At 45.3% G+C, this 24,778-nt stretch overlaps 1 protein-coding gene and 1 long non-coding RNA gene across 3 annotated transcripts in view; both read right to left on the bottom strand.

Moving 5' to 3' along the window:
• Positions 1 to 21,239, bottom strand: part of LOC306980042 (A-type voltage-gated potassium channel KCND3-like) — a 149,180-nt gene extending 127,941 nt beyond the window's left edge. For both annotated transcript variants that reach the window (XM_079579259.1, XM_079579260.1), the window contains exons 1-2: positions 20,896 to 21,239; positions 19,388 to 20,547 (exon numbers count right to left, since the gene is read on the bottom strand). In XM_079579259.1, the coding sequence (XP_079435385.1) occupies positions 19,388 to 20,490 (1,103 nt within the window). In that variant the 5' untranslated portion in view covers positions 20,491 to 20,547; positions 20,896 to 21,239. The remainder of the gene's footprint in view (positions 1 to 19,387; positions 20,548 to 20,895) is intronic.
• Positions 1 to 24,778, bottom strand: part of LOC306980135 — an 857,770-nt gene that overhangs the window by 666,989 nt on the left and 166,003 nt on the right. The gene's annotated exons all lie outside the window — the stretch shown is intronic.

Here is a 24,778-nt window from a genome sequence, read left to right as displayed (position 1 = left end):
GGGGCGGGGGAATCAGACTGATCCCCCTCTGTATAAAAAATATAGAGGGGAATCAGTCTGGTCTCACCAGGCTATGATACGTCCACTTAAAAACACATTTCCAGTTTAAGCCAGCTGAAACTGAAAGGGCTAGTATCTCCATGGCATAGTGATGGACACACTTTGAGCACAGAACTGCTCAGAACCAATTTGAGCGTTCTGCTCTCCCAAAATTTCTTCCACTGAGCGGCGCTGTGATAAAAAATGACACCGTTCGTGTCCTAGCGCACTTCCTGTTGCTATTATACTCAAGGCCATGGGAACCCAGGGTGCTGAGGGCGCTACAGCACCCCCTGGTGGATCGTCTATGCATTACAAGCAATATTAAATAAATAGGAAATAGCAAAGAAATAGCGTTTTGGGGGGCAATCTTGTCTCTCAGCACCCCTTAGCCAAAATGTCTTCCCACGGCCCTGATTATACTGCATTCAGACTGAGGGCCAGATCTTGTGGTTCATGGCGCAGGCTGTAGAGAAGACGAGTACGCAGACGGGTGGCGCTCCTTGCAATCTTCGGTCTCATACCTGGCGCAAAAAGTGGGCAGGACAGGAGGGGGGGACAGACTCTCATTGTGATGTTGTGGTGCCGCCCCCTCCCCATGCTTTCCCCAGACCTGCAGAAGGCGGTTGGTTGCGAGGGAGGCTTCTCCTGTAAACGCGTAACATGCGCAATGCAGCCCGCAATGTTTAATAAAGAAAAGAAAGAAATACAACTGTCCCTCCGCTGCTGCAGCCACTCGCTGCAGAATCAAGATGAGCGGGCGGGGAAAGAGAGGCAGCATGGTAGCGATGTCACCTTAAAACTCAGATCAGACCTGGTGTTGTGCACTTGAAGGCACGTGTGGTTTATTCATGGGAAACTGTTGTTGTTTTGGTGTTAGGGGTGTGTGTGTTGATTTACTGTATCAAAGTAAGCCTGCGTGTAACTTACGCTCTAACAGACTTTTCAAGGCAATTTCACTTTTGTTTTCAATTTGACGTCGATTCTAAGGAAGAAGACAAGGCAGCGCGATTTAAAGAGGAAGATAATGTGAAGGTTGCCACAGAAGAGTAGCACGAGTGCTGCTTGTAATGAACCACGCCTCAGTCGGACTCTTTTTCTTAAATAACGCCCTCTCCCTAGTGGCGCAGCCTTAAACGCAAAACCTGCGCCACATGCAAGATCGCGCGTGCACCACTTTGCGTTTAGAGTTGCGCACGGACTGCGCCAGTCACAAGATCTGGCCCTGAACGCGTTGGAGACTTTTCTGTTCTGTTTTATTGCCTTATTGGTTTGTGCAGCCCTGTGAGGCGACTCCTGTTGTGATAATAGGCTATACAAAACCACTGATTGATTTAGACGTCAGGGGCGAGTGATGTTAAATGTGTTCTGAAGCGTAGGAAGGAGCTCTTGACTGAAAAATAACTGCTGTTTTGGTTCTAACTAGTCCCTCTTTGTTACTGCCATGTCCTATGGATCTTCAACTATAGCTATACACACGATCTACGCAAGGATCTCCCTAGTATTTAAGCACATATCCAGCCCATATGTCCGAATAAAGGCCTATTATTTGTGCCAGTGGACAATTGTTATTCCAGGTTAGCCCCGTTAGCTTGTTACAATCGCCTACAGCTCATTGTTGATAAAAAGTCCGCAATAAACCACAAATGCATCAAGCCCGACTCAGTGTGTGATCAAGCTGCTTTATATAGTTACCGGCTGTATTGACGTCATTATTGCATAATGCTTGTTCTCACCGGATCTATGCGCTGCTAAGGAGCTAGTTAGCAGCTCGGCTACGGACTTATTTTTTGACATGTCTGATGTTCTCACGTTGAAAACACAGACTCGATAAAGTTGTATTGGGCAGAGAGAGATAATCAGAGGCCGTCAGTGCTTATGAAATGACTGCTTTTTACTATAGTCTCCCAGGGACAGCTCACAGACCCCAGAGGCAACGCTTAGCTATCCTGCCCGGCCTTTGAGGCTCCGAGCCGGGCGGGAGACCGTACAGCGGGGCAGTGCGTGGCTAAAAGTGTCCGCTGAAGGCAGGAGTTACGAGCCCCAAATGTAGGGAGTCGGAACAGTTGAAGTCTGCATCATAAATTATCAGCTACAGAATTGTATTCCTCTCTTAGCAGAAGATGAAGCAAGCAGAGCGAGCGAAAACGCTCTGGCAGAACCGGAACTTGCGAAGACTATTGTTGCCCATAATGCACCGCAAAATTAAGTCGCTCCCCCGCCCATCGGATGAAATTTTGGGAAAGCAGAACACCCGAATTCAATGTTGGGTTGTGTGCTTCAAAAATGCAGAGGACAGTTTTCATCTGCAGGAAGAACAGATCAGAGCGCCTCAGGGGTAGAAGTTTTTCTCAAACCTGTGAATGAAGTGAAATACTCGATGTCTCGCTGCCTAAGCACTTGCAGACAGTTTCGAAAATCTGCCTCATTTTTACGCTTGGAAAGCCCACAGACCAGGGTTTTCTCTTTTGTGTGGAAAGAGTGATTTAACACATAAACTCTAATGGCTGCGCTTCACTTTGAGAGGGAGAAAACTGCAGCAGGTTCAATTTGAGGCACGTGAAGAGACTACTCCACTGTTTTCTGACAAACTCTGTCAAAGTGGTGTCACATAGAGGGGGTCGATCGCAAACAGGGCATGTGTTCTTGAATCTAGGCCAACATTAAATTATATACAGCATAATAAAAATAAAGGTTAAGGCTACTTCATTGTCGTCTGCAGCTGTGGTGGTGTTTTAAATACAGAAATCAGTCTGAAAAACTCTGTATTTAAATCATAAACATGCAATGCCAATGCAGAGAATATCTAATGCATAAATTTGTGATAAAAATGTGTTTTATTCTGTGGAGCTAATTCTGAAAATATGCACTGGGTTACGGTTCTCTCCTCTCTGCTTTAGTCACAATATAATGTGAAACGTGCATGTCAAGATAGATGCTTTGTTACCAGCTGCTGAGAAAGGATAAAGGCTGGTCACCTCAGTCAAAAGAAGCAGAGGAAGAGACAGTGTGTGGAGGTCGTTAAGCTCCCTTCCTCTGCAACTTTAATTCCAAGGTGTTAAATGAAGCTGCGTCAGAGCTAAATTAAATCGCAGCACTATCATTAGAAAGCTTTCCGTTTAAGAGCTTTATACAGGGGAATTGGGTCTGGAGCGTTATGACTTGATAAAACTTGGAATATATACATTTCTAATTTCTATACTTACTGCAAATGCAAATGAGACTTCAGTGACCCAGAGACATTGGGGCTCAGAACAATATTGAGTGAAACTGTTCTCTCTCTCTCTGTCTTCACAGTAGTACAAGCAGTGTGCGAAATACAATTCGGGGGGTGTCCGCATCGCCGACACCCATCACAACTTGATAAGCCGATCAGTTGTTGTAATAAGCGGGGGAAAAATGTGCACTCACCTTTGCGTGCCTTCTGCTCAGCAAACTCGTTATGTATTGAGGTGAAATCCTGTTTCCTCACGGTTATTTTCACTGTAGAGATGGTCCAATCCACTATGGCCGCAATGTCGTTTTACAGTGACTGATAAAACGGCTGACAGGGCATCATCAGTGGCATTGTTCAGAATTCATGGATAGCCTGGAAAAGTTCACTGATTTCATGCAGAAAAACGAACCTCTGCAGTAGCTGATTGATGATAATGTCCGGTCTGGCACCGTGGTGAAGTTAGTCGGATATTCGGCAGATATTCAGAGCGGGAGCTGCTGTGAAGCCGACAGACACACACAGGGAAGCGGCTAATGCTCGTAGACTAAAGGCCCATCAGATTTAGGGGCCGTCAGCAAATTACTCTACTTAAATTGTGGTAGTGTAGCCGGCCTACTGTATGTGCCATCCATGTTGACAATATTTTCATACTGAGGCTGAACAACGCGCCCAATCCCTGCCCGCGATGGGCCCTTCAAGTGCTACTGGCCCAGCTCATAGACACCGCCGGCAACAGTGCAGAGTGCACTTGTGTCTGCACCTTTGCCCTCGTCTACACCACGTTTGCCTTCGCCCTCAAGATCGGCCCCCCGTATTTCGCACACTGAGTACAAGCATGATAGACACCAGGACACACGCAAATGCTAATGAAAACTAATCAAGGCTGGGTCAGAAACTATGATAGAAATACCTAAAGAAGCCTAATACAAAAAATAACCACTGCTGAAGTAGCCTGGTTTCACCATACACTCGTACTCATTGCGTTTCATACAAGGGTCTGGACCTTCACAATTGAGCTCCGTTCTCAGGGGGGAGCGGTGAACTCCTTTGAAACGATTGGATCTGATTTTCGCTTGCGTTTGGTCGTGACGCATGTAATGCTCCCGAGTGAGTGAAGCAGCTATCATAATAACTCTTGGGAGCATTCCTTGCGCATTCCATCCATCCATCCATCCATCCATCCATCCATTTTCTTCCGCTTTATCCGGGGCCGGGTCGGGGGGGCAGCAGTCTCAGCAGAGATGCCCAAACTTCCCGATCCACACACACCTCCTCCAGCTCTTCTGGGGGAACCCCGAGGCGACACCAGGCCAGCTCGGAGACATAGTCCCACCAGCGTGTCCTGGGTCTTCCACGGGGCCTTGTCCCACTAGGACATGCCTGGAACACCTCCCGCGGGAGGCGACCAGGAGGCATCTGGAACAGATGCCCTAGCCACCTCAGCTGGCTCCTTTCGACGTGAAGGAGCAGCGACTCTACTCCGAGCTCCTCCCGGGTGCCTGAGCTCCTCACCCGATCTCGAAGGGTGCGCCCAGCCACCCTGCGAAGGAAACTCATTTCGGCCGCTTGTATTCGCGATCTTTTCCTTTCGGTCATTACCCAAATCTCATGACCATAGGTGAGAGTGGGAATGTAGATCGATCGGTAAATTGAGAGCTTTGCCCCCCGACTCAGCTCCCTCTTCACCACAACAGACCGATACAGCGACCACATCACTGCTGACGCTGCACCGATTCGTCTGTCGATCTCACGCTCCATCCGTCCCTCAATCGTGAACAAGACCCCGAGATACTTGAACTCCTCCACTTGAGGTAAGGACTCCCCACCGACCTGTAGAGGGGAAACCACCTTTTTCCGGTGGAGAACCATGGCCTCAGATTTGGAGGTGCTGATCCTCATCCCGGCCGCTACACACTCGGCTGCAAACCGCCCCAGAGCGTGCTGAAGGTCCTGGTTCGTTGAAGCCAACAGAACAACATCGTCCGAAAACAGCAGAGATGAGATCCTGAGGCTCCCAAACCAGACACCCTCCGGCCCCTGGCTGCGCCTAGAAATTCTGTCCATAAAAGTAATGAACAGAACCGGTGACAAAGGGCAGCCCTGGCAGAGACCAACACACACTGGGAACAGGTCTGACTTACTGCCGGCAATGCGAACCAAGCTCCTGCTGCGGTCATACAGGGAAGGGAAAGCCCTTAGCAGAGGGCCCCGGACCCCATACTCCCGGAGCACCTACCGTGTCCCTCGTGGTGCCCTGTGGGGGACAGGGCACCACGAGGGACACGGTCGAACGCTTGGACTGGACATGTGGACTGGTTGGACGAACTCCCACGAACCCTCGAGCACCTGACGGAGGGTATAGAGCTGGTCCAGTGTGCCACGACCAGGACGAAAACCGCATTGTTCCTCCTGGATCCAAGGTTCACCTATCGGCCGGATCCTCCTCTCCAGCACCCTGGACCTTACCGGGGAGGCTGAGGAGGGTGATCCCTCTGTAATTGGAACACACCCTCCGGTCCCCCTTCTTAAAGAGAGGGACCACCACCCCGGTCTGCCAATCCAGGGGCCCTGTCCCTGACCGCCACGCGATGTTGCAGAGACGTGTCAGCCAAGACAGTCCTACAACATCCAGAGACTTAAGGTACTCAGGGCGAATCTCATCCACCCCCAGAGCCCTGCCACCGAGGAGCTTTCTCACCACCTCGGTGACTTCAGCCCCGGTGATGGGCGAGCCCACCTCCGAGTCCCCAGCCTCTGCTTCCCCATCGGAAGACGTGACGGTGGGATTGAGGAGGTCCTCGAAGTACTCCTTCCACTGCCCGACAACATCCCCAGTCGAGGTCAGCAGCCCCCCACCCGCACTGTAAACAGTGTTGGTGAAGCACTGCTTCCCCCTCCTGAGGCGCCGGATGGTTTGCCAGAATCTCCCCGAGGCCGACCGATAGTCTTCCTCCATGGCTGAACTCCTCCTAGACCCGGGTTTTTGCCTCTGTGACCGCCCGAGCTGCAGCACGCTTGGCCTGCCGGTACCTCTCAGCTGCCTCCGGAGTCCCACAAGCCAACAAGGCCAGGTAGGACTCCTTCTTAAGCTTGACGGCATCCCTTACTTCCGGGCGCCACCATCGGGTTCGGGGATTGCCGCCGCGACAGGCACCAGAGACCTTACGGCCACAACTACGAGCAGCCGCATCGTCAATGGAGGAGGAGAACAGGGTCCACTCGGATTCCATGTCCCCAGCCTCCCTTGGAATCTGGGTGAAGCTCTTCCGGAGGTGGGAGTTGAAAACCCCACTGACAGAGGGATCCGCCAGACGTTCCCAGCAGACCCTCACCACACGCTTGGGCCTGCCAGGTCTGACCGGCTTCCTCCCCTGCCAGTGGATCCAGCTCACCACCAGGTGGTGATCAGTTGACAGCTCAGCTCCTCTCTTCACCCGAGTGTCCGAGACACGCGGCCGGAGATCAGACGACACAACTACAAAGTCGATCATCGACCTCCTGCCTAGGGTGTCCTGGTGCCACGTGTCGTGCACTTATGGACACCCTTGTGCTCAAACATGGTGTTCGTTATGGACAAACCGTGACTAGCACAGAAGTCCAATAACAGAACACCACTCGGGTTCAGATCGGGGAGGCCGTTCTTCCCAATCACTCCCTCCCAGGTCTCACTGTCGTTACCCACGTGGGCGTTTTAGTCCCCAGTAGAACAATGGAGTCCCCAGTCGGAGCACCATCTAGCGCCCCTCCCAGGGACTCCAAGAAGGCCGGGTACTCTGCACCGATGTTGGGCCCGTAGGCCGAGACAACGGTGAGAGACCTGTCCCCGACCCAAAGGCGTAGGGACGCGACCCTCTCGTTCACCGGGGTGAACTTCAACACGTGACGGCTGAGCTGGGGGGATATGAGCAAACCCACCCCAGCCCGCCGCCTCTCCCCGCAGGCAACTCCAGAAAAATGGAGAGTCCAGCCTCTCTCGAGGAGTTGGGATCCGGAACCCAAGCTGTGCGTGGAAGCGAAGTGACGTTCCATGTCCCGAACGCCAGAAGCTGCGCATGCGGACCAGGTCGTCGAGGCACCCGGCCTCCGACTGCCACCCAGTCCTCTCCGCACCCGACCCCTATGGATCCCTCTGCGGGTGGTGGGCCCACGTCGTCCCTTCGGGCTGTGCCTGGCCGGGCCCCGTGGGCAGAGGCCCAGCCACCAGACGCTCACGTTCGGGCCCCAACCCCAGGTCTGGCTCCAGGGTGGGGCCCCGGCTGCGCCATGCTGGGCGACGTCTCGGTCCTTGTATATTGTACGTCCATAAGAGTCTTTTGAATTCCAAGGCTTCAATTTTAATTTCTGGATATTTGGGAGTCGTGCCAAAACAATTTGAAGAGCTTCCAAACTACAACCAGCAAACGCCGCGCAAATTTGACGTCACCTACAACACCCGCCTCCCCCACTCGCTGAATGGCAGGTTAAAATTCAACTGATGGCCACCGAGATCAGACCCATGTAGGGAAACTATAATTGACCGGAGTTTATGGCTGGCTAAGGCCATTCTACTGCTGAAGCAAAGTGTTTGTATTTTATTTTAAGAAACAACTGATCCCTACTGGAACCGCCACCTTAATGTGGTGGAGGGGTTTGAGCGCCTGAATGATCCTGGGAGCTCTGTTGTCGGGGACTTCGTGCCCCTGGTAGGGTCTCCCATGGCAAACTGGTCCTCGGTGACGGGTCTGACAAAGAGCGGTTCAGAAGCCCTTTAAGAGAGACCAACAGGCCCGGTTAGAACCATGAGGCCGTCCTTCTGTGGACCACCTGCAGGAGGAGCCATGGTGCAATGTGATTTGGGCAGCTCCAACAACTGCCCCCACAACCCGGAAACGGAAAAGTGGAAGAAAATGGATGGATGGAAACAACTGATCTCACATTGTGATGATGAGATCACTTAATGCGAGTTGTTTATATTATTGTAACCTAAAGTCTGTCAAAACTCAAGGATATTTAGTGTAGAAAAGTTATCCTTGTTAAATGTTTATCCAGGAGTTTATCAATGTATATAAAGGATCTGTAGCATGGCAATACAATATGACTTTATTGATCTTACAATGTAGAAGAGTGAATTAAATGTTTCACTCAGAGAAAGCCACTTTTAAGAAAGTCTCTTGGAATCGGTAAATATCGGATATCGGCAGATGCGGTAGCAATTTCAAACAAATATGGCCGGAGTTTGATCTTTAGTGCCACTTTAAAGAATAGAGTGAAGAATCAGAACGTGCAAAAGAATCTGTAAGAAATAGCAATCGCCTCAGCTTGTTTCTAACAGTTAAAATTGAACTTCCTCCTTCTGGTGCTGTTTCAGAACTGGAGAAATCAGGTTTATCTAGAAGCAAATACACACAGTTTTTGGGGTGCCCTCTAGTGGCCGGTGGAGTGTCATGCTTCTACACAACTTGCCCAAAACGTCAAGATGCAAATCCCAGGAGTCCAGTCAGGCGACCCAACAAGTCCATTCATTGCAATTGAAAGACGGCTACCCCAATAAAGCGCCCCGATATGCGCCGTCTGCTGCTTTGTGCGGAGGAAAGTCGGCACGCAGCTCCTCAATTATTAACCAAACAATATATGTCAGGCCAGAATTAATTGGCATTTACTACAACAAACAGCACCCGAAAGCGTTCTCTTCAGTAACAAATAGGCCATTATTTACTGTGAATATAATATACAAGAAATGCCAGTGGAATAACCATAATGGAATCCGATTTAACATTATAATAACTGCTTCCAAGACGCCAGAAGTCATCAGGCAGCGAGAGTGTTGTGTCTCAGACTAACAGCAGTGGTCTCAGCTCACTAATGGTGTGACCTTTGGCTAGTGATGTTATAATTATGTCAAAAGACCTTCTGCTTCACTGGTTAAAAGGTGAGAAATTGTGGATAAATTTCACTTCAACTTAATTCATCCATTAACCCCAACCCAGGCTTTTATGAGGTTTTATGAGCAGAAAAATAACAGGTTGAACTAAATTATTAAAACTTGCGAGCAGTAAGTCAGGTACAGAATAAGCTACTGGGGGGCATGTTTGTCATCAAAATAAGTGGAGTCTGAACTTATTTTCTTGTTTTATTCAGTTTTGTAGAGTAATCCATCATTTTTGTGTCTTAAAAAGCTATGAGGAAACAAATAAACAACATGCAATAATCTCATACTGTATAACACTTTTCAAGACCGTCAAGTTGCATTCCAATTTTGTTCACTCTTCAAGTGGTGGCACGGTGGCGCAGCGGTTAGGTCCGGGTTTGATTCCCACATGGACGGGCCCTTTCTGTGTGGAGTTGGCATGTTCTCCCTGTGTCTGCATAGGTTTCCTCTGGGTACTATGGTTTCCCCTACCACTAAAAACATGTACAATAGCTGAATCGTCCAGCCAGGTGATTCTTAACATCGGCAATGTCGCCGCCCCCTGCTCCTTATGGGTCCCAGCGGCGTCCAAGGATTGGTCAAATGCAGAGGACAAATTTCATTGTACGGTTGTATAATTAACCGCGCAGTAATATCTTCACTTTACTGCGCGGATGTCTAAGTAGTCCTGGTATTATTACGCCTTACAATATAGTTCCCCATTTAGAAAATCCACATTGGTTAATTTTGTGCAACTAAAACAATGTGTTACACTTTATCGTGTAACACTTCACGTAACCATATTTAAATAGAGAAAACGTGGAAGCTTGGTTGCTTCTTTGTTTGTTTGTATTAGTTTGTATACTTTATTGTCCCCGTAGAGAAATGTGTCCTCTGCATTTAACCCATCCTTCGATGCCGCTGGGGCGACCTGTAAGGAGCAGTGGTCGACGGCCGTGCCGCGCCCGGGGACCCATCTCCATGATGTGGAGCCAGGCTGGTGGTCAGAATCACCTGGCTGGAGGATTCACCTATTGCACATGTTTTTAGTGGTAGGGGAAACCGGAGGACCCGGAGGAAACCGGAGGACCCGAAGGAAACCTACGCAGACACAGGGAGAACATGCAAACTCCACACAGAAAGGCCCCGTCCTGGTGGGAATCGAACCCGGGACCTTCTAGCTGTGAAGCGGAGGCGCTAACCGCTGCGCTACCGTGCCGTGTTTGGAGCTATAGAAGAGAGGAGGAGAGGCTAAATGCTAACGCCGTCTGTGCTGTGTTTATGTGACTGAGGGCACACGTGAAGACCAAACAGGTACAAATGAACTCGTCTAAGCTAAGGTAAGAACATATCTCAGTATGTAAAAACGGTGGCCTGTTCTTTTAAAGGGGCTAGATGCAAGTTAGCCATTTTATACTCACTACTGCCACCTCAGGTCATACATGTAACTGCACCTTCTAGGAGCCCGTTTGGAGCTGTAGGAATACATTGGGAGAGGCCAGATGCTAACAACTTCTTTAGTCGTTTTGCGTGACTGAGGGAACACACAAAGACCAGACAGGTACGCATCAACTTGTTTAAGCTCAGGTAAGAACATATCTCAGTATGTAAAAATGGTAGCCCGTTCCTTTAAAGTGATATGATTTAGTTAATACCTGTTTTGGTGCTGATTGGTTTAAACTCAATCGGACTCAACCTGTGATTTCTTGTTCAATTCTTTTTGAGTAAAATATTGCAGTTCGTTGTAATGACATGTATCACAATACGTATCGTAATGTGCCCTGTGTACGTATTGTATCACAACAAAAGTGCATCGTCCAACCCTATATAGCCACAGCTGCCCTGGGGTTAACTGATGGCTTGCCACTACCAAGCTGCTCACTCACTCACTCACTCACTCACTCACTCACTCACTCACTCACTCACTCACTCACTCACTCACTCACTCACTCACTCACTCACTCACTCACTCACTCACTCACTCACTCACTCACTCACTCACTCACTCACTCACTCACTCACTCACTCACTCACTCACTAACAGAGCAGGTGTGTTGCCCAATGACAGGTTTTATTTATTTATTTTCTTCCCACTACCAGCCTTGTAGCAGAAACTTGATCCTATCAGCCGGTCCCCCCGTGTCCACCACCACTCTCTGTACTGGAGACACATTATGGAAAGGACCGAATCTTTCTGAAGCAAGGAGCTGAGTATATATAGCCTCTGATTAAGACAGAGATGGGACCATGACCTACATGCATAACAACACTCCTCTGCGCTCCGCTGCTGGAGAAACCTCCGTCCAAGAACAGGACTCCACAACTGGGAGCACCACTCTAAATATACCAGCGGAGTCATATTCCAATGCACACCTCATTAGTACGTCTCTCATTAGTGGGTTAATCATGTTTTCAGAGGTGTGGGAGACTGTGGAGAGCTGCTGCTATTTAGTGAAACGTTACCTGTTGGTCTGAAATGTACAGTATGAAGGGCAAAGCAGAAACAGATTCAACAAAAATATAAAGTATAGTGGCGCAAAGTTCACAAACTAGGAGGAAAGAATGACTTCTAGTTTAACAAAGCAACACTTTCACACTTTCTTTACTATTACTAGCTTATAGTGAGTCATACTAGCTTATAGTGAGTCACTGCCACTCCTACTTTCTGATCAAAAGCAGACGCTTCTGGGACCCGGCTAATTTCTCCCAGAACAATGACAGCTGTTTGTCTGTAACGGGTTTCTTACAAGTGGAAGACACTTCTGAATATCCCATGTCTTTCAGAACCAACTCTAAGCTTCCTCACCTATGAATAACAGATCACTTTGCCTTTCTTGATATGGACAGAGCATAGAAATGAGAAGGAGAAGCGGCGTTTGATCTTAGAGTCCGTCAGCCTGCTCAATGTATTTTTCCTATAGCCATTAGCATTAGCCGCCAAACAGGGCAAATTATGATCGATCCAGATGTTTTCAGCCGTTTCAACTATCGACCAGATTTTGGAGAGGTCAAAGCCTAATTAGAAATCATTAACAAATGCACAGACCTTTTGAGATTCTACTTTAGATACAAATTAGCGTGTTATAAAAGTCCTAAATGCTAACTCAAATTCAGTCTGGCTTCTTCTTTTTGTGGGGTCAGATAGACATCCAATGGTCACTAAACATAATCTTATATGTTTAAGGTATAGGCCACCGTTTTTCCATACTGAGAAATGTTCTTAGACGAGCGCGTACCGTACCTGTCTGGTCTTTGTGCGTGCGCTCAGTCAAGATGTTGTTAGCATTTGGCCTCTCCCAGCATATCCCTATGGCTCCAAACGGGGTGAAATTAGAAGCGATCACGCTCTTCCATGGGCACGTACAAAGACCAGACAGATACGTACAACTCGTCTAAGCTCAGGTAAGAACATATCTCAGTATGTGGCCTGTTCCTTTAAAGAAACCACAGAAATTATATATGAAACTGACAAAACGTACCTCCCCATACGTTAGTGTTGCTCCGTATGGGGATGGAACATTGAATTTAAGTCATACCATGCATTTCTCTGATTGATTAATCTGCCTGTCAATCACACGCATCTAAACAAAACAAAAACAAGTCAAGGTTCAAGACAATACTTGTTAGTGAATAGGAAAAGCGTGTGGGGTGTGCAGCCAAGTGAGCTATACAGCATTGCTTTGCATCGTCTGAATTAATTACATACTGCGATACTTTTGGAGGACCTGTTTTTTTTTTTTCTCGAAGTGGAATACATTTTGTTTTGTCCTTCAGACGTTTGTATGGGGAGTATAATACCTGTGCGCTGTGCATCTAAAGCATTTTCATTGATTGCGGACTAACGGTATTGCTCCCTTAAAGTCGTGCTTATTGCTGCATTTCAGGTTTATGCAGCAAAAGTCTGGAACAGCCTCAATGAGGATCTGAGACAGGCCTCAACCCTGAGCATTTTTACGTCCAGGCTGAAAGGACACCCTTTTACTGCAGCCTATGGAAATTGAAACTTTTTTTTTTTATGAAATTGTAACTAATGATTTGTTTTCTTGATTTTCATTGTGTTTTTAATGCTTTTATTGTGTTTTTAATGCTTTTTATTCTATTTTTACTATGTTTGGTGTTACTGTGAGGCACATTGAGTTGTCATGTACATGAAATGTGTCATACAAATAAGCTTGCCTTGCCTTGCCTTGCCTTATAAACAGATGAATTGGGATGTCAGAAATGTGTCAAGAAAGTTACTGGAGTGCAACTAAAAACTATCCGTCATAAGTGCCTTGCCAAATGCTAACGACAGTATATACCGGTGCTACAAAAACCTCATCTCACACATGCTTTTTTCCCCCCCATCTGTTTTTCTATCTAGACATAAAATGATAATAATTTGAGAGGTGTTACAGTTGAGTGGTGCATCAGATGCGCGGCCGCAGTGCCTTGTCCTTGGCTGACACTGAGCGGCTCTTTCGGTGGCGCGGCGGATAGACTCCGAGGGCTGCTGCCTATTGTGTCCCCCATAATGGCCTCCACACTCACGGCCCTTTGTTCACAGTTGACCATTTTACATAATGTTTCACGTTGGCATTGCCTTTCTATTGTGTGAGCGTGTTCCAAGTGAGAACTAGCACACAAAGGCCCGTCCAGCATCGCAACAGGTGAAAGCGGAGGCAAAGATAATCCACGGAACTCTGCTTTGAGATTTAAAGCATCGCCTTTACGGTGACAGTAAGTATATCACAAAAAGGACGAGGCACTTCCTGTTTGCCGTGGGGTGAACCTCAGAATGTACTTGTTTTTGTGTCTCTTCTGTGTCAATCGAAACTGTATTGTTCATTTGGAGGACATTGTGGTTGGAATATATAAATGTTTTAGAATGTTGAAATTCTCTGGACGTCACAATGATCTGGGAATATGTTCAACGAAATCTAATTTCCGTGGCGGATCCTCTACGTCGTGCAATTTAAGAGGCGGTTTCAATCATGTAGTGTTCTGACAGCACAATGAAACAAGAATAAAACCTTCTGAATTACCTTTTTATGACATCCACTCTAATGAAAGATACAGCACCATCCATCTACGGGTTCGGAGGGAAAAGTGTCAGGAAGCCATCCACCTCGATAATGGAGAGCTTTAGTGTGCCAAACATCAAAAACACTTTCAAGTTCACCCCGCCATTCACAGCAGTATGTAAGATTCAGAGTCAAGCGGAATCATAATGCAGGTGGCGGAGTATGGCTCTCCCGGGACACCTGCCCCCAGCAAGAAGCATAGAATCTGCTTTTATATGCACTTTTAGCACAAGAGCAGGGAACCACTACCTTCAAACCTGCAATCAATCGTTCATTCAATATCTGCTACTTCACATGACATGTCATTAAAGTTGGGAAACTATTGGCTTTCAGGAGGTTTCTTTGTGGATAATGGGTACTTCAGTTCAGGTCGGGGTAATAAATCCCAATCGCAATCTCTCATTTGATGATGTCAGAGTTTCTAACAGGATGAGCGATACACAATTTTTTAAGGAAAGAAAAGCCACGATTGGTTAGTTTCAGGATGTGTGCTGTTATGGCAAATGTGACCATTCTAGACTCCGACCACCTCAATGCATTGGCTTTTCTTTAGATTCAACACTTCTTACGTTGTTTGATCCTCAATACACTATGAATTAAAATGTGGGATTATGTAGGAAAAACAAAAAAGAGTGAAATAATTTACAATATGTTTTGTATTTTCAAATATTGCCACCCTTTAGTCTTTTTTTTTAGCATTTTCCACAGTAGCGCAGCCGTTAGCGTTCCTGCTTCACAGCTAAAAGGTCCCAGATTCAATTCCCACCTGGACGGGGCCTTTCTATGTGGAGTTTGCATGTTCTCCCCGTGTCTCAGTAGGTTTCCTCCGGGTACTCCGGTTTCCCCTACTACTAAAAACATGTGCAATAGGTGAATCCTCCAGCCAGGTGATTCTGACCATCAGCCTGGCTCCACATCTGGAGATGGATCCCCCAGTGCTCCCTACAGGTCGTCCCAGCGGTGTCAAAGGATGGGTCAAATGCAGAGGACAAACTTCCTTGTACTGTTGTTGTATAGTGACAAATAAATAATCTTAACTTAAAGGGACTATAATTAAAAAAAACATATTTTCCTCCCCTGCATGTTCCAGCCATGTCCTAATGAGCTGAGACCTATTCACCACAACTGCCTCTAAAATCCTGCACTCAGAAAGTGGTTAATTGACTGTTAATTTGCATAACTTCAAATCACAACAACGCTGCCCCTAGAAGTGACTTCCTGTTTCGATCCAGCACGCCAAAATAAAAGCACACAGCTCGTCTCATTGATTAGTTCAGCAGGTACTTGCAACATTACAAGAATACAATTAAATACACACATTTTAAGTGTTTTGTCTGTTACAGGTTAGGCGGAAAGAAAGTTGAACTAATGAACTGCTGAACTAATGAAAATGATGGTGCTTTTATTTCGGCGTGCTAGATTGAAACAGGAGGTTACTTCTTGGGCGGCGTTGTCATGATTTGAAGTTATGCACAGAGTCAATTCATGTCCGAAGTGCCGTCATGCACAAGCTTAATATAGAATCTGCAGTTATGCATAAGACCTGAGGTGGCAGTAGTGAGTATAAAAATGACCAACTTGCATCTAGGCCCTTTAACCTTAAATGAGCTTCATAAGTCATTTTTTTAACAGTCTGTGAAGTGAAAACCATTCCTGGTGACGACGTTGTGAAGCTCATTGAGAAAATGTCAAAAGTGCAAAGTGGTAATCAAAGCAAAAAGCTTTTTTGAAGAATCTGTTTTATGTTTAAAACATAAGTCCATGTGTTCATTCATAAATGAATGCCTTGGGTAAGAATCTACAATGTAAAGAGTCTTGAAATAAAAGAAGGTACTGTATATTTTATGGACTTTTTAAACCCAATCTTTCTTCAATACTTCTTTGATCTCTGTGGCAATATCCCAAGATGTTACCCAAGAAGATATCCCTATATGTCCAGATTTTAATGGTTTTCTGTGCAATTGTTAGAACTTCGAAACTGCAATCAGAAAAGCTCAAACCATTTTGAATTATGCAGTGACCATTGTATTCCTTCGTATACACTGTACATATTCAACACCGTATTCTGTTATTTTGTGTTGTGTGTGTGTCAACATATATTTCCATTCAGGGAGCACTGAGACAGCCACAAGTGCCTGGGTAGATAAATATTGGAGAGGCCACATTACTCAAGTTGGCAGCTTCAAATAAGTTGCAGTGTATAAAGGCGTGAGGGCACAGTCTCCAACGGTTGTAAAAATTCACAGTTTAAATTATTCAAAATGTAAATCCACAAGAAAACGCGGGGTGAATTTATTACTTGCACAACAGAGAGTTTCAGCCATTTGACGTTTAAATATATAGTAGTTTGTTTTCACAGCATTGTTTTCCTTACACACTTATCAACCATAGCATTATAACCACCAGCAAACTATGTAATACTGTATATACATCCATGCCCCTCCTCTTAGTCTCCAACCTGTTGCTCAGAAACTTATTTAGCTCAATAAGTTTTTTCTCAAAGGCTTTCTACGTACACATGTATAATGAGACAATTTTGATAACCGTCTTGGTGAAACAACTCATATGTATCAAGGCACATTCATTGCAATTTCTCTTTCTGCACAAAATGATGGTGAGTTATGAACATGTCCTACAAAGTCTACAAACATTTAAGTAATAAGAGGTATACTCAGCCAAAGTCCCATGGATACTCAAGATTTATCAAAGCGTAATTAGCTCTCCCCCTTTTTTATATATAAACAGTTGCTCTTGGAGAAAAAAGTTCGAGACACCAGGCTATAGTGGGGGCTGCCTTTGATCCTCCTTGCGTCCCCTGTTGTTTGTTCAGGGCAGCGCTGATGTTGCATCTTACCCAAATCAAGTGCATTTGGTGACCAGGGCCTATTTTCTTGCTTAAAGACGGCAGTCTTGATCTTTACTGGGCTGTGCCTGTCAAGAGGCTTCTTCAGCAACAAATAAACCTTTTAGCAAAAGGATCACTCAACTCTAAAAGTCTGTTAAAGTTAACTTCAGTCAACAATGGGTATGCCTTTCAGTCACTTGACTTCTGCTGCTTTGGCCGCCATCTTGGAGACCTCTGGCTAGTGTTATCAAAGGTTGTTGCTTGATCATCGACTCGGGAGGGACAGTCGGCTGTAAGTTTGTATGGATCAATGAGTTGGTTTGTCTAAAAATACAAATAACCCTTAAAGATGCATTATGCAACTTTATATGCAAGGGAAAAAAAATATTATTTTGTGTGTTTGACCTTGTAGTGACCCAGCAGCTGTATGCGTGGTTTGCATGACGCCTTTACTTTTGATCACGGTGGCCTCTACAATGCTGCAGGATCAATTGTTTTGTAGGTTTTCCAGTGAGCGGGTTCGTCAGCAGAGAAAACCTTCCAAACAATCGATCCTGGAGCATCCTAGAGACCACTGTGATAGAAAGTTAAGACGCCATGCTGACCACTCATACAACCGGTGGGGCACTACAAGGTCAAATACACACAAATATCAACTTTTTTTTTCATATAAAAAGTTGCATAATGCCTCTTTAAGGTTAACCATACCCCTGGGCCTAACCCTTATTTGTGTCATGAAATCTTACATTTTCAACGCAGACTGTACCTCCTGAGCCGACGATCTAGCAACAACCGTTTTCAAACTATGCATCTGAAGTCAAGATGCTTCATGCAGCAGAGCTTGTTAAAGAAAACTGACAATTTAGGAGTTTTTCCTTATAAACTGCCACCACTTGAAAGCAGCAAAGCCTGACCTGGAGAACATTTGTGGACATTAGCTACAGTTGCTGAGCTACAGGTCATACAAACCTCTCCAAGAGAAAGTCCTTAAACATTCTCCAAACATCCAGCCTCGGACACAGCATGTGACAGAGGTACGAGCTGAGCTGTTACTGAAATTATTTAGAGAGTTTGTAAGATGTGAGCCGCACATGTGTTTATTGAGGCTAAATGCTAACTGCCTTAGGATGCTAGCACCTTAAGCAGATTAAACACAGACTCAGACTGAAGCTCTGTTGACATGACAATCTGTAAAATCCTGCTGTTGCTGGACTGTCATTACTGGAATGTCTTTACCTCATAAACTTAACCACAAGTTGTCTTCTTGAGCAATCATTACCATTGGCGGTGCAACTGTCAGTCAGTAGTCCTTCATTTTTATCCTGAGTAGAGCTACTGTTACATGTTATGTACACAATTCGGTCAACAAAATTGCGGCAAGACGTCATTGGAAACGCATGTATGTAAGGATTAAACAACGAGGAGCCGTGCATTAAACGGTTATAATGCTCAACGCGGAGTCAAGTTACTCCGCGAAGTGCATTATAACCGTCTAATGCACGGCTCCTCGTTGTTTAATCCACTTATACCATGGTCCCACAAATGTAACATTTATAATAAATGTTTTTTTCATTTACTAAACTCACTAAATATGCCAGACTACCGGGACTATTTTATGTGGGTTATTAGCCGGTCACTGAAGGCTCGTCTCAAAGCGAGTCATTCTCCGCAGCTATTACGAGAATCTCAGTCAGGCTCAACGAAACAACATAAGCACAGAATCACAACACAACAGGACTAACCCGGCACTTTTCCGTAGAAGTAAACACCGATGTGCGGCACTCGTGGGCAGGAGTTATTTCACTTCTACTCTTTTAAACCTGAAGCTAGCTAGCTCAACGAGCTCAACTGTTTATGGAAACAGCTGCGGTGGCGTCTCTTACACCTGGGCCCCACGAACTGAAACTTTTATGTTTGACTTTACTAATCCAGCCAAATATGCTTAAATGCAGGATCATTTTATGTACGCCTGAAAATTATGAATAGTGCCTTAACTGTTCAATAGAAATGGAAAGCTCGTACAGTAGGCTAACCTAGCTGCTCACTCTCCTCTACTTCTCATTTATCAAACGTTTTGTTTCGGCTAAAAGCGTTGAAATTAACCACAAAATCCATCTCATACGTTCCTGTCAATTACGAGTTTATCTGATTCAGCTGTGTCATGCGTTGCTATGGCGATGCCAACCACAGCGGAGTGATATCCCAGTGATTTAACTACCGGACTACGTGTGCGGTTATACCAAAATAATGCACGCTTGTTAGCACCCACCAGCCAATCACAATCGAGTATTCACCCAGACCATGGTATACAGCAAGTTATTTATGATTTTACTCACCCCAGTGTTGTCATGGTTACAATTGTGTACCAGAAGGAAGCTGGAATGCTGGTGAACTTGCTCGAGCTGGATCCTTTCTCCGCGTAGAACATTACGGTGGCGAAGATGATGATGGCCATAGTCAGCGAGAAGAGGAGGAAGCCCAACTCGGAGGCGCAACTTTTGAGCGTATACCCCAAGATTCTCAGGCCTTGCGAGTGGCGCGAGAACTTGAAGATCCGGAAAACTCGAAACACCCTCAGCGTCACGAACGCGCCGCTTACGTCTTCGTTGTTGGTCATCACCAGGCCTATGTAGTAGGGCAAGATGGCCACCACGTCGATGATGCTCATGACGGAGCGCATGAAGCGGTAACGGCTCGGGGCGGCGAACAAGCGCAACAGGTATTCGACCGTGAAGATCATGACGCACGCCGTGTCCATGCAGAAGAACGCCACGGTGTACCGCTCACCGCACGGCATGTTTTTGTGGTGCGGGGTGGCGCCACAGGGGACAGTTTCCACAACGTTAGTGATGACGGACACGGCGATGAAGAAGCCGGTGACGTAATAAAAGACGAGGGCCATGGTGGAGGTGTGCGGGTTTTCGAAGGCGCGCCACATTGTTTGCCGGATGGTCATGTTTGGCAGTTTCATATCTTTGTTCTCCTCCTGATCGTCTTGATGCCTTTCCAAATTCTCCCGTTTCCTGTCTTTGTACTCTTCATAGCAGCAGTCGCCGATGATCTCTGGAATGATGCCAAAGAAGGTCAACTCTTCGTCATAGGCTGAGATGCACTCTTGGCGCGGGTAGTGCAGCTTGCCCGTCCGGTAAAAGTTTAGGATGCTTCTAAAGACGTCCGGATCGCGGTCAAAGAAGTACTCCTTGTCTTCCTCGTTGTAAAAAAAGTCCTTTTCGGAGCTGCCCAGTAACGTGTCGGGGTAGCGGTCCAATGTGGTTCTCCAGGTCTGAAATCTGCGCCCGCTCACATTCAGCATAATGAGCTCATCCTTTTTCTTGCTGTTGCCCCTGGGGGCCAAAGGCATGGGACAACTGGCCACAGGCATCCAGCCGATAGCAGCCGCACGGGCGAAAGGGAGCCACGCCGCTGTGCCGGTCGCCATGGTGAACCAGTCCTCCTCACCTCTTCAAAGCCGGTACAGCTCAACACAATGTGACACCTGAAAGACATAAGGGTGAGAAATAAACACTAATCATCAACAATGTACATAAAAAGAGCCAAAATGACTTTAAATGAATGACTTTCCTTTACTTTCTTTTACAGTTATGGTCGGTGGAAGTGAAATTAGAACATATCCAAGATTATTGCAAATTTAACCTATTCTTGTAGTAATATTACAAGACAGCACACTGTGATACTTATTGAATCAAATAATGAAATATTGTGCGATTTACTATATACTCTGAACCATATGTCAGCCGTAAAAGGACAAATTGCAAACCTTAAAATGCATGCACTGTTTTGTTTGAAACTTCTTTTTCATACGGCATCTTTACTAGAAACCTACCCATGAACACACTTGGAAACTCCTATTCTCGAGTGCAAAAGTGACCTGTCAGTTCAGGTGAGCGCGGAGATTCTCAAATCCATTCAGATGAAGAACAGACAGCCTTCCCTCACGTCGCTCAAACGTGTACCGTCTCAAAAAAAAAAAAAAAAAGAGAAAGAGAAAAGCACCAAAACAAAGGCTGAACGTGCGTAAGTGTTCCCCTGCTGTTGGTGAAGATGAGAGGAGAGCCTAACCGTATCTGCGCTTCCAAGTGAATCCTACATGGTGTCCTCTTTGTGCTCGGAAGCATCCGCGTGTGTGAAAGTGAGATGCAGCGGAGAGGAGCAGCGGCTCTGCTTCCCTCCAACACCCGGCTAAATGTGTAGCTCTCTCTCCACGAGCGCGCACATGCGCCCTCCCCTGTGCGTATCGGGCTGATTGTCTCAACCGTGCACACACTACTCTACTACACAGAAGAAAAGGTGCTGGTGCTGAGTATTTCAAAGGCTATGAGAAGTACTTTTTGTCATCTCTGAATGCAACAGTGGTTCTCAAACTGCAGTACGTGTCTACAACATGGTTCTGAGGATCATCTGCAATTTTAGACTTTATTCATTTATGCTTTAGCAATGAATTTAAGTTGTATTTCTAGTTTAGGCAGTTTACTGGAGTAACATATTCCCAGACATGTCCTGCTTAAGCGTAAAACGCTCCCTGTTAACATTTGGCATACTGTGAAGAAAATATGCTTCAATGCTATAAAGCTGCTGTTACTGTAGTCAATACTCCAATACCACATGTTGCCATAAGTTAAACAGATTCATAGAGACATTTCTGTATCAAGTGATATCATTATATAAGGAAGATTTTAAAGGTACAAAGACACAGATGAGTAAAATGAATATCTACATAACAACAATAACAGAAACAATACAATATTTTACTCGTGTTGTGTTGATGTGTTATATAGGTGTAAATGTACCTGTTGTTGCTTAGATAGATAGATTAGATTAGATTGTACAAGAGGGGTAGGGTTTTCAAGTTTTAAAGCAGTAATAAGCAACTCATGCCCCTAGAGGCCGTAAGCGCCACTGCAGGTGTTTTAGCATGCTATGCTTTTTTTACTCATTAATTGTCTGTCAGAGTAAATACTATACGCTGACAGAAAACACATCCACACACATCCAATTACACAGTGGAGATAATTTTTTCACACAAACTTGGTTGTAAATACTGTTTAAGTGGCGCTAGCCCGCAGTTAGCTTCGCCTGTTAGCCTGTTAGCTTCTTCTTTGTGATTCTTTTAGTGTGTATTGGTGACTCTGACCCGTAGACAGCGAAGTTGCAATTGTGATTTTCTGGCTAGAGACACCAGGGAGAGATGAAAGACCCTCCAATCATCCCATTAACACTTGTATGAAACCCAGAGGGACTACGAAAAGGATTTATTAAGGTTAACAGTTACTCACTACTGCTTTAAACTTCATCCTCCTTTTGAGCATCTCACATATTAGAGCATCTTTAAAGGCACACTGTGTAACATTATGGACGATACTGTTGCTATCAAAACAAAACATGTTCCCAATGAGCAGTTCGACACAGAAAATGCTTTTTTTGCAGTGGGTAATCAAAGAATGGATTTGGATGAGGACCTGACCTGTTTGAATCTCAAAGTCGGCCGCCTTTAGTCACATCTCCATGGAGACGGGCAGGAGACGTACCCACTCCCGGTAAAGTTACAGTCATGTCTTACAGCAAAGGCACATGTTTGTTTGTACATTTATGAGGTATTTTTCAATGGTGGAAATATCCGTTATTAAAAAAGTAGCTTATTTTTCAATTTTGTTTATTGGGTGAAACTTTACACAATGTGGCTTTAAGAATTACAGTGAAAACATATGAATGGAAACGTATTCTTCTTTATTATTTCAATCTAAGGCTCAAACAAATAAATCAAATTACTTCCTATCCAAAGAAAATCGTCAGAGGCATTGGAGAAAGCCCACATCCAGAGCACCACTGACAGTTCCCTCCACACTTATAGCCCATAGCACACACAATTCTATCAAGGCACCCCTGCACCAGAGAGGGCTTTCAAAGAGGAGTCTGTGTGCTGGAGACAGGCGGCCTATTGATGGACCACAGTGCAATCAAATCCGCGCATGAAGTTCTAGCACATGATGTAAAATATTGATGAATAAAGGCTTAACAGATTCTGAAGTTTTTCAAGTGTTTCCTCACCAGGGCAGTGCTTGGCTCAATCAATACCTCTTGCGGGGTTTTGGAATGTTTGAATGAATATACAGCATTTTGCATTATGAAAAGGCTAAAAGGAGAAGAGAGGCTGCTTCACTCATGTTGTATTAAATGTAATGAAAATATGATGAAGTGGCCTTACAGATGAGAACGATGTAATTCGAGCTGCTGCAGAGTTGAACCACTCACCGTTATAAGTTTATTTGCACTTCGAATAACCCTGGACTGATGATGACCTATACTTTTGCGTGTTTTCATCTTCCCGGCAGTAAACAGAAAGGAGTTTTTCACAGGGTAGATGCCGATAGTTAAAGTGGGAAACCGTTCTATCTATGGATACGAAAAGGGAAAATAAAATGAAATAAATGCAAATCACAGGCACATTCATTACCATTTGCTCTTCTAATGCATCGAAAAGGCCACTTATCAAGTCACTTTTAGATGCTTGGTATTTACAAGCAAAGGTGTGATCCATCACCAGTTCTGCGAGTATGTAAATCCGACGCAGTAATTGCAATAATGTCACTAATGGCACATCATCCAATTTTGGTTATCCATTGCAACAGCTGGGATTTGAAGGCGTTACTCATTTGGCTGTCCTGCACCTGCTGCTCCTGTTTGCTCACTGGAAGATGGCCAATTTTTATGTGTCATAGCTTTGAACGAATAGCAGCTCGGCACAACCTCTTAACCCGATGCATCAACTTAAATGAAAGGGACGATTTCTCAGGAAGTTTGAACAAAGACATGTCTTTGCAATTCCAGTGATGGGTTTAGCTTTTTTCGTTTAATACTTTTTTAGCTTGGGGATCTTGCAACTCAAAGGGCCTGTTTTCTGATTTGATACTCAACAGGACACAAGTTTATGAAATAATTATAAAGAAATATTCCCAACGACAGCTTGTCAATCATATCGACTGAAGAAAGCAACTGCACGTAGCCATCTATGCTGAAAGGCGGTATAAGGCGGAAAAATACTTCAAACACCTTTCAGAGAACTAGCCGACATTGTTCGTCTTATTCCTGTCAATTAGACCCAAAGCAGCTGTATTACCAACTTATCACTACTGAGTGTGCTGTGAATGTGAAATAGCCAACTGTTGATCTCAGAGAAATTTGTAAAGTACATTATGAAGAACGAACTATCAATTAGCGATTAAAAGTCTTAAAGTGGACATATTATGCAAAATCGTCTTTCTTGAGGTTTAAACCATGTTTTATTGTTGTTCCCTCGTCAAAGACAGACGTGGAGTATAGTATTTCACAATATTTGTTTTGAGTTAATCCTCAGACAAAGCTCTTAAAATTTGCTGTTTCTTCTTCTACGGTGTCAGCGCCTCGTTCTGTGCTTCTTGATTACAATTGCATCATTGTTCATCCCCAAAAACTGTCCTCCATTTTTAAAGTCCATAATCCAACATTATCAATGTTGAGCTGTTGTGTGCTTTAAAGGGGACTATACAGAGTGTTAAAATTTAAAAATTATGATTTTTCTTCCCCCTACATCAGGGGTGTCCAAAGTGCGGCCCGCGGGCCAAATGTGGCCCTCAGACCAATTTTTGGTGGCCCTCGGGCTGCTTGCTGAATCGGTTCACATTATCAGAGATGGTCCTTTTTATTTAATATGTAATAATTCTACACAATTC

This window comes from Gobius niger, assembly GCF_951799975.1.
Source record: "Gobius niger genome assembly, chromosome: 20".
Taxonomy (NCBI): Eukaryota; Metazoa; Chordata; class Actinopteri; order Gobiiformes; family Gobiidae; genus Gobius; species Gobius niger.
The sequence above is the reverse complement of the archived record's forward strand: the minus strand, read 5'-3'. Positions and strand labels throughout refer to the sequence as shown.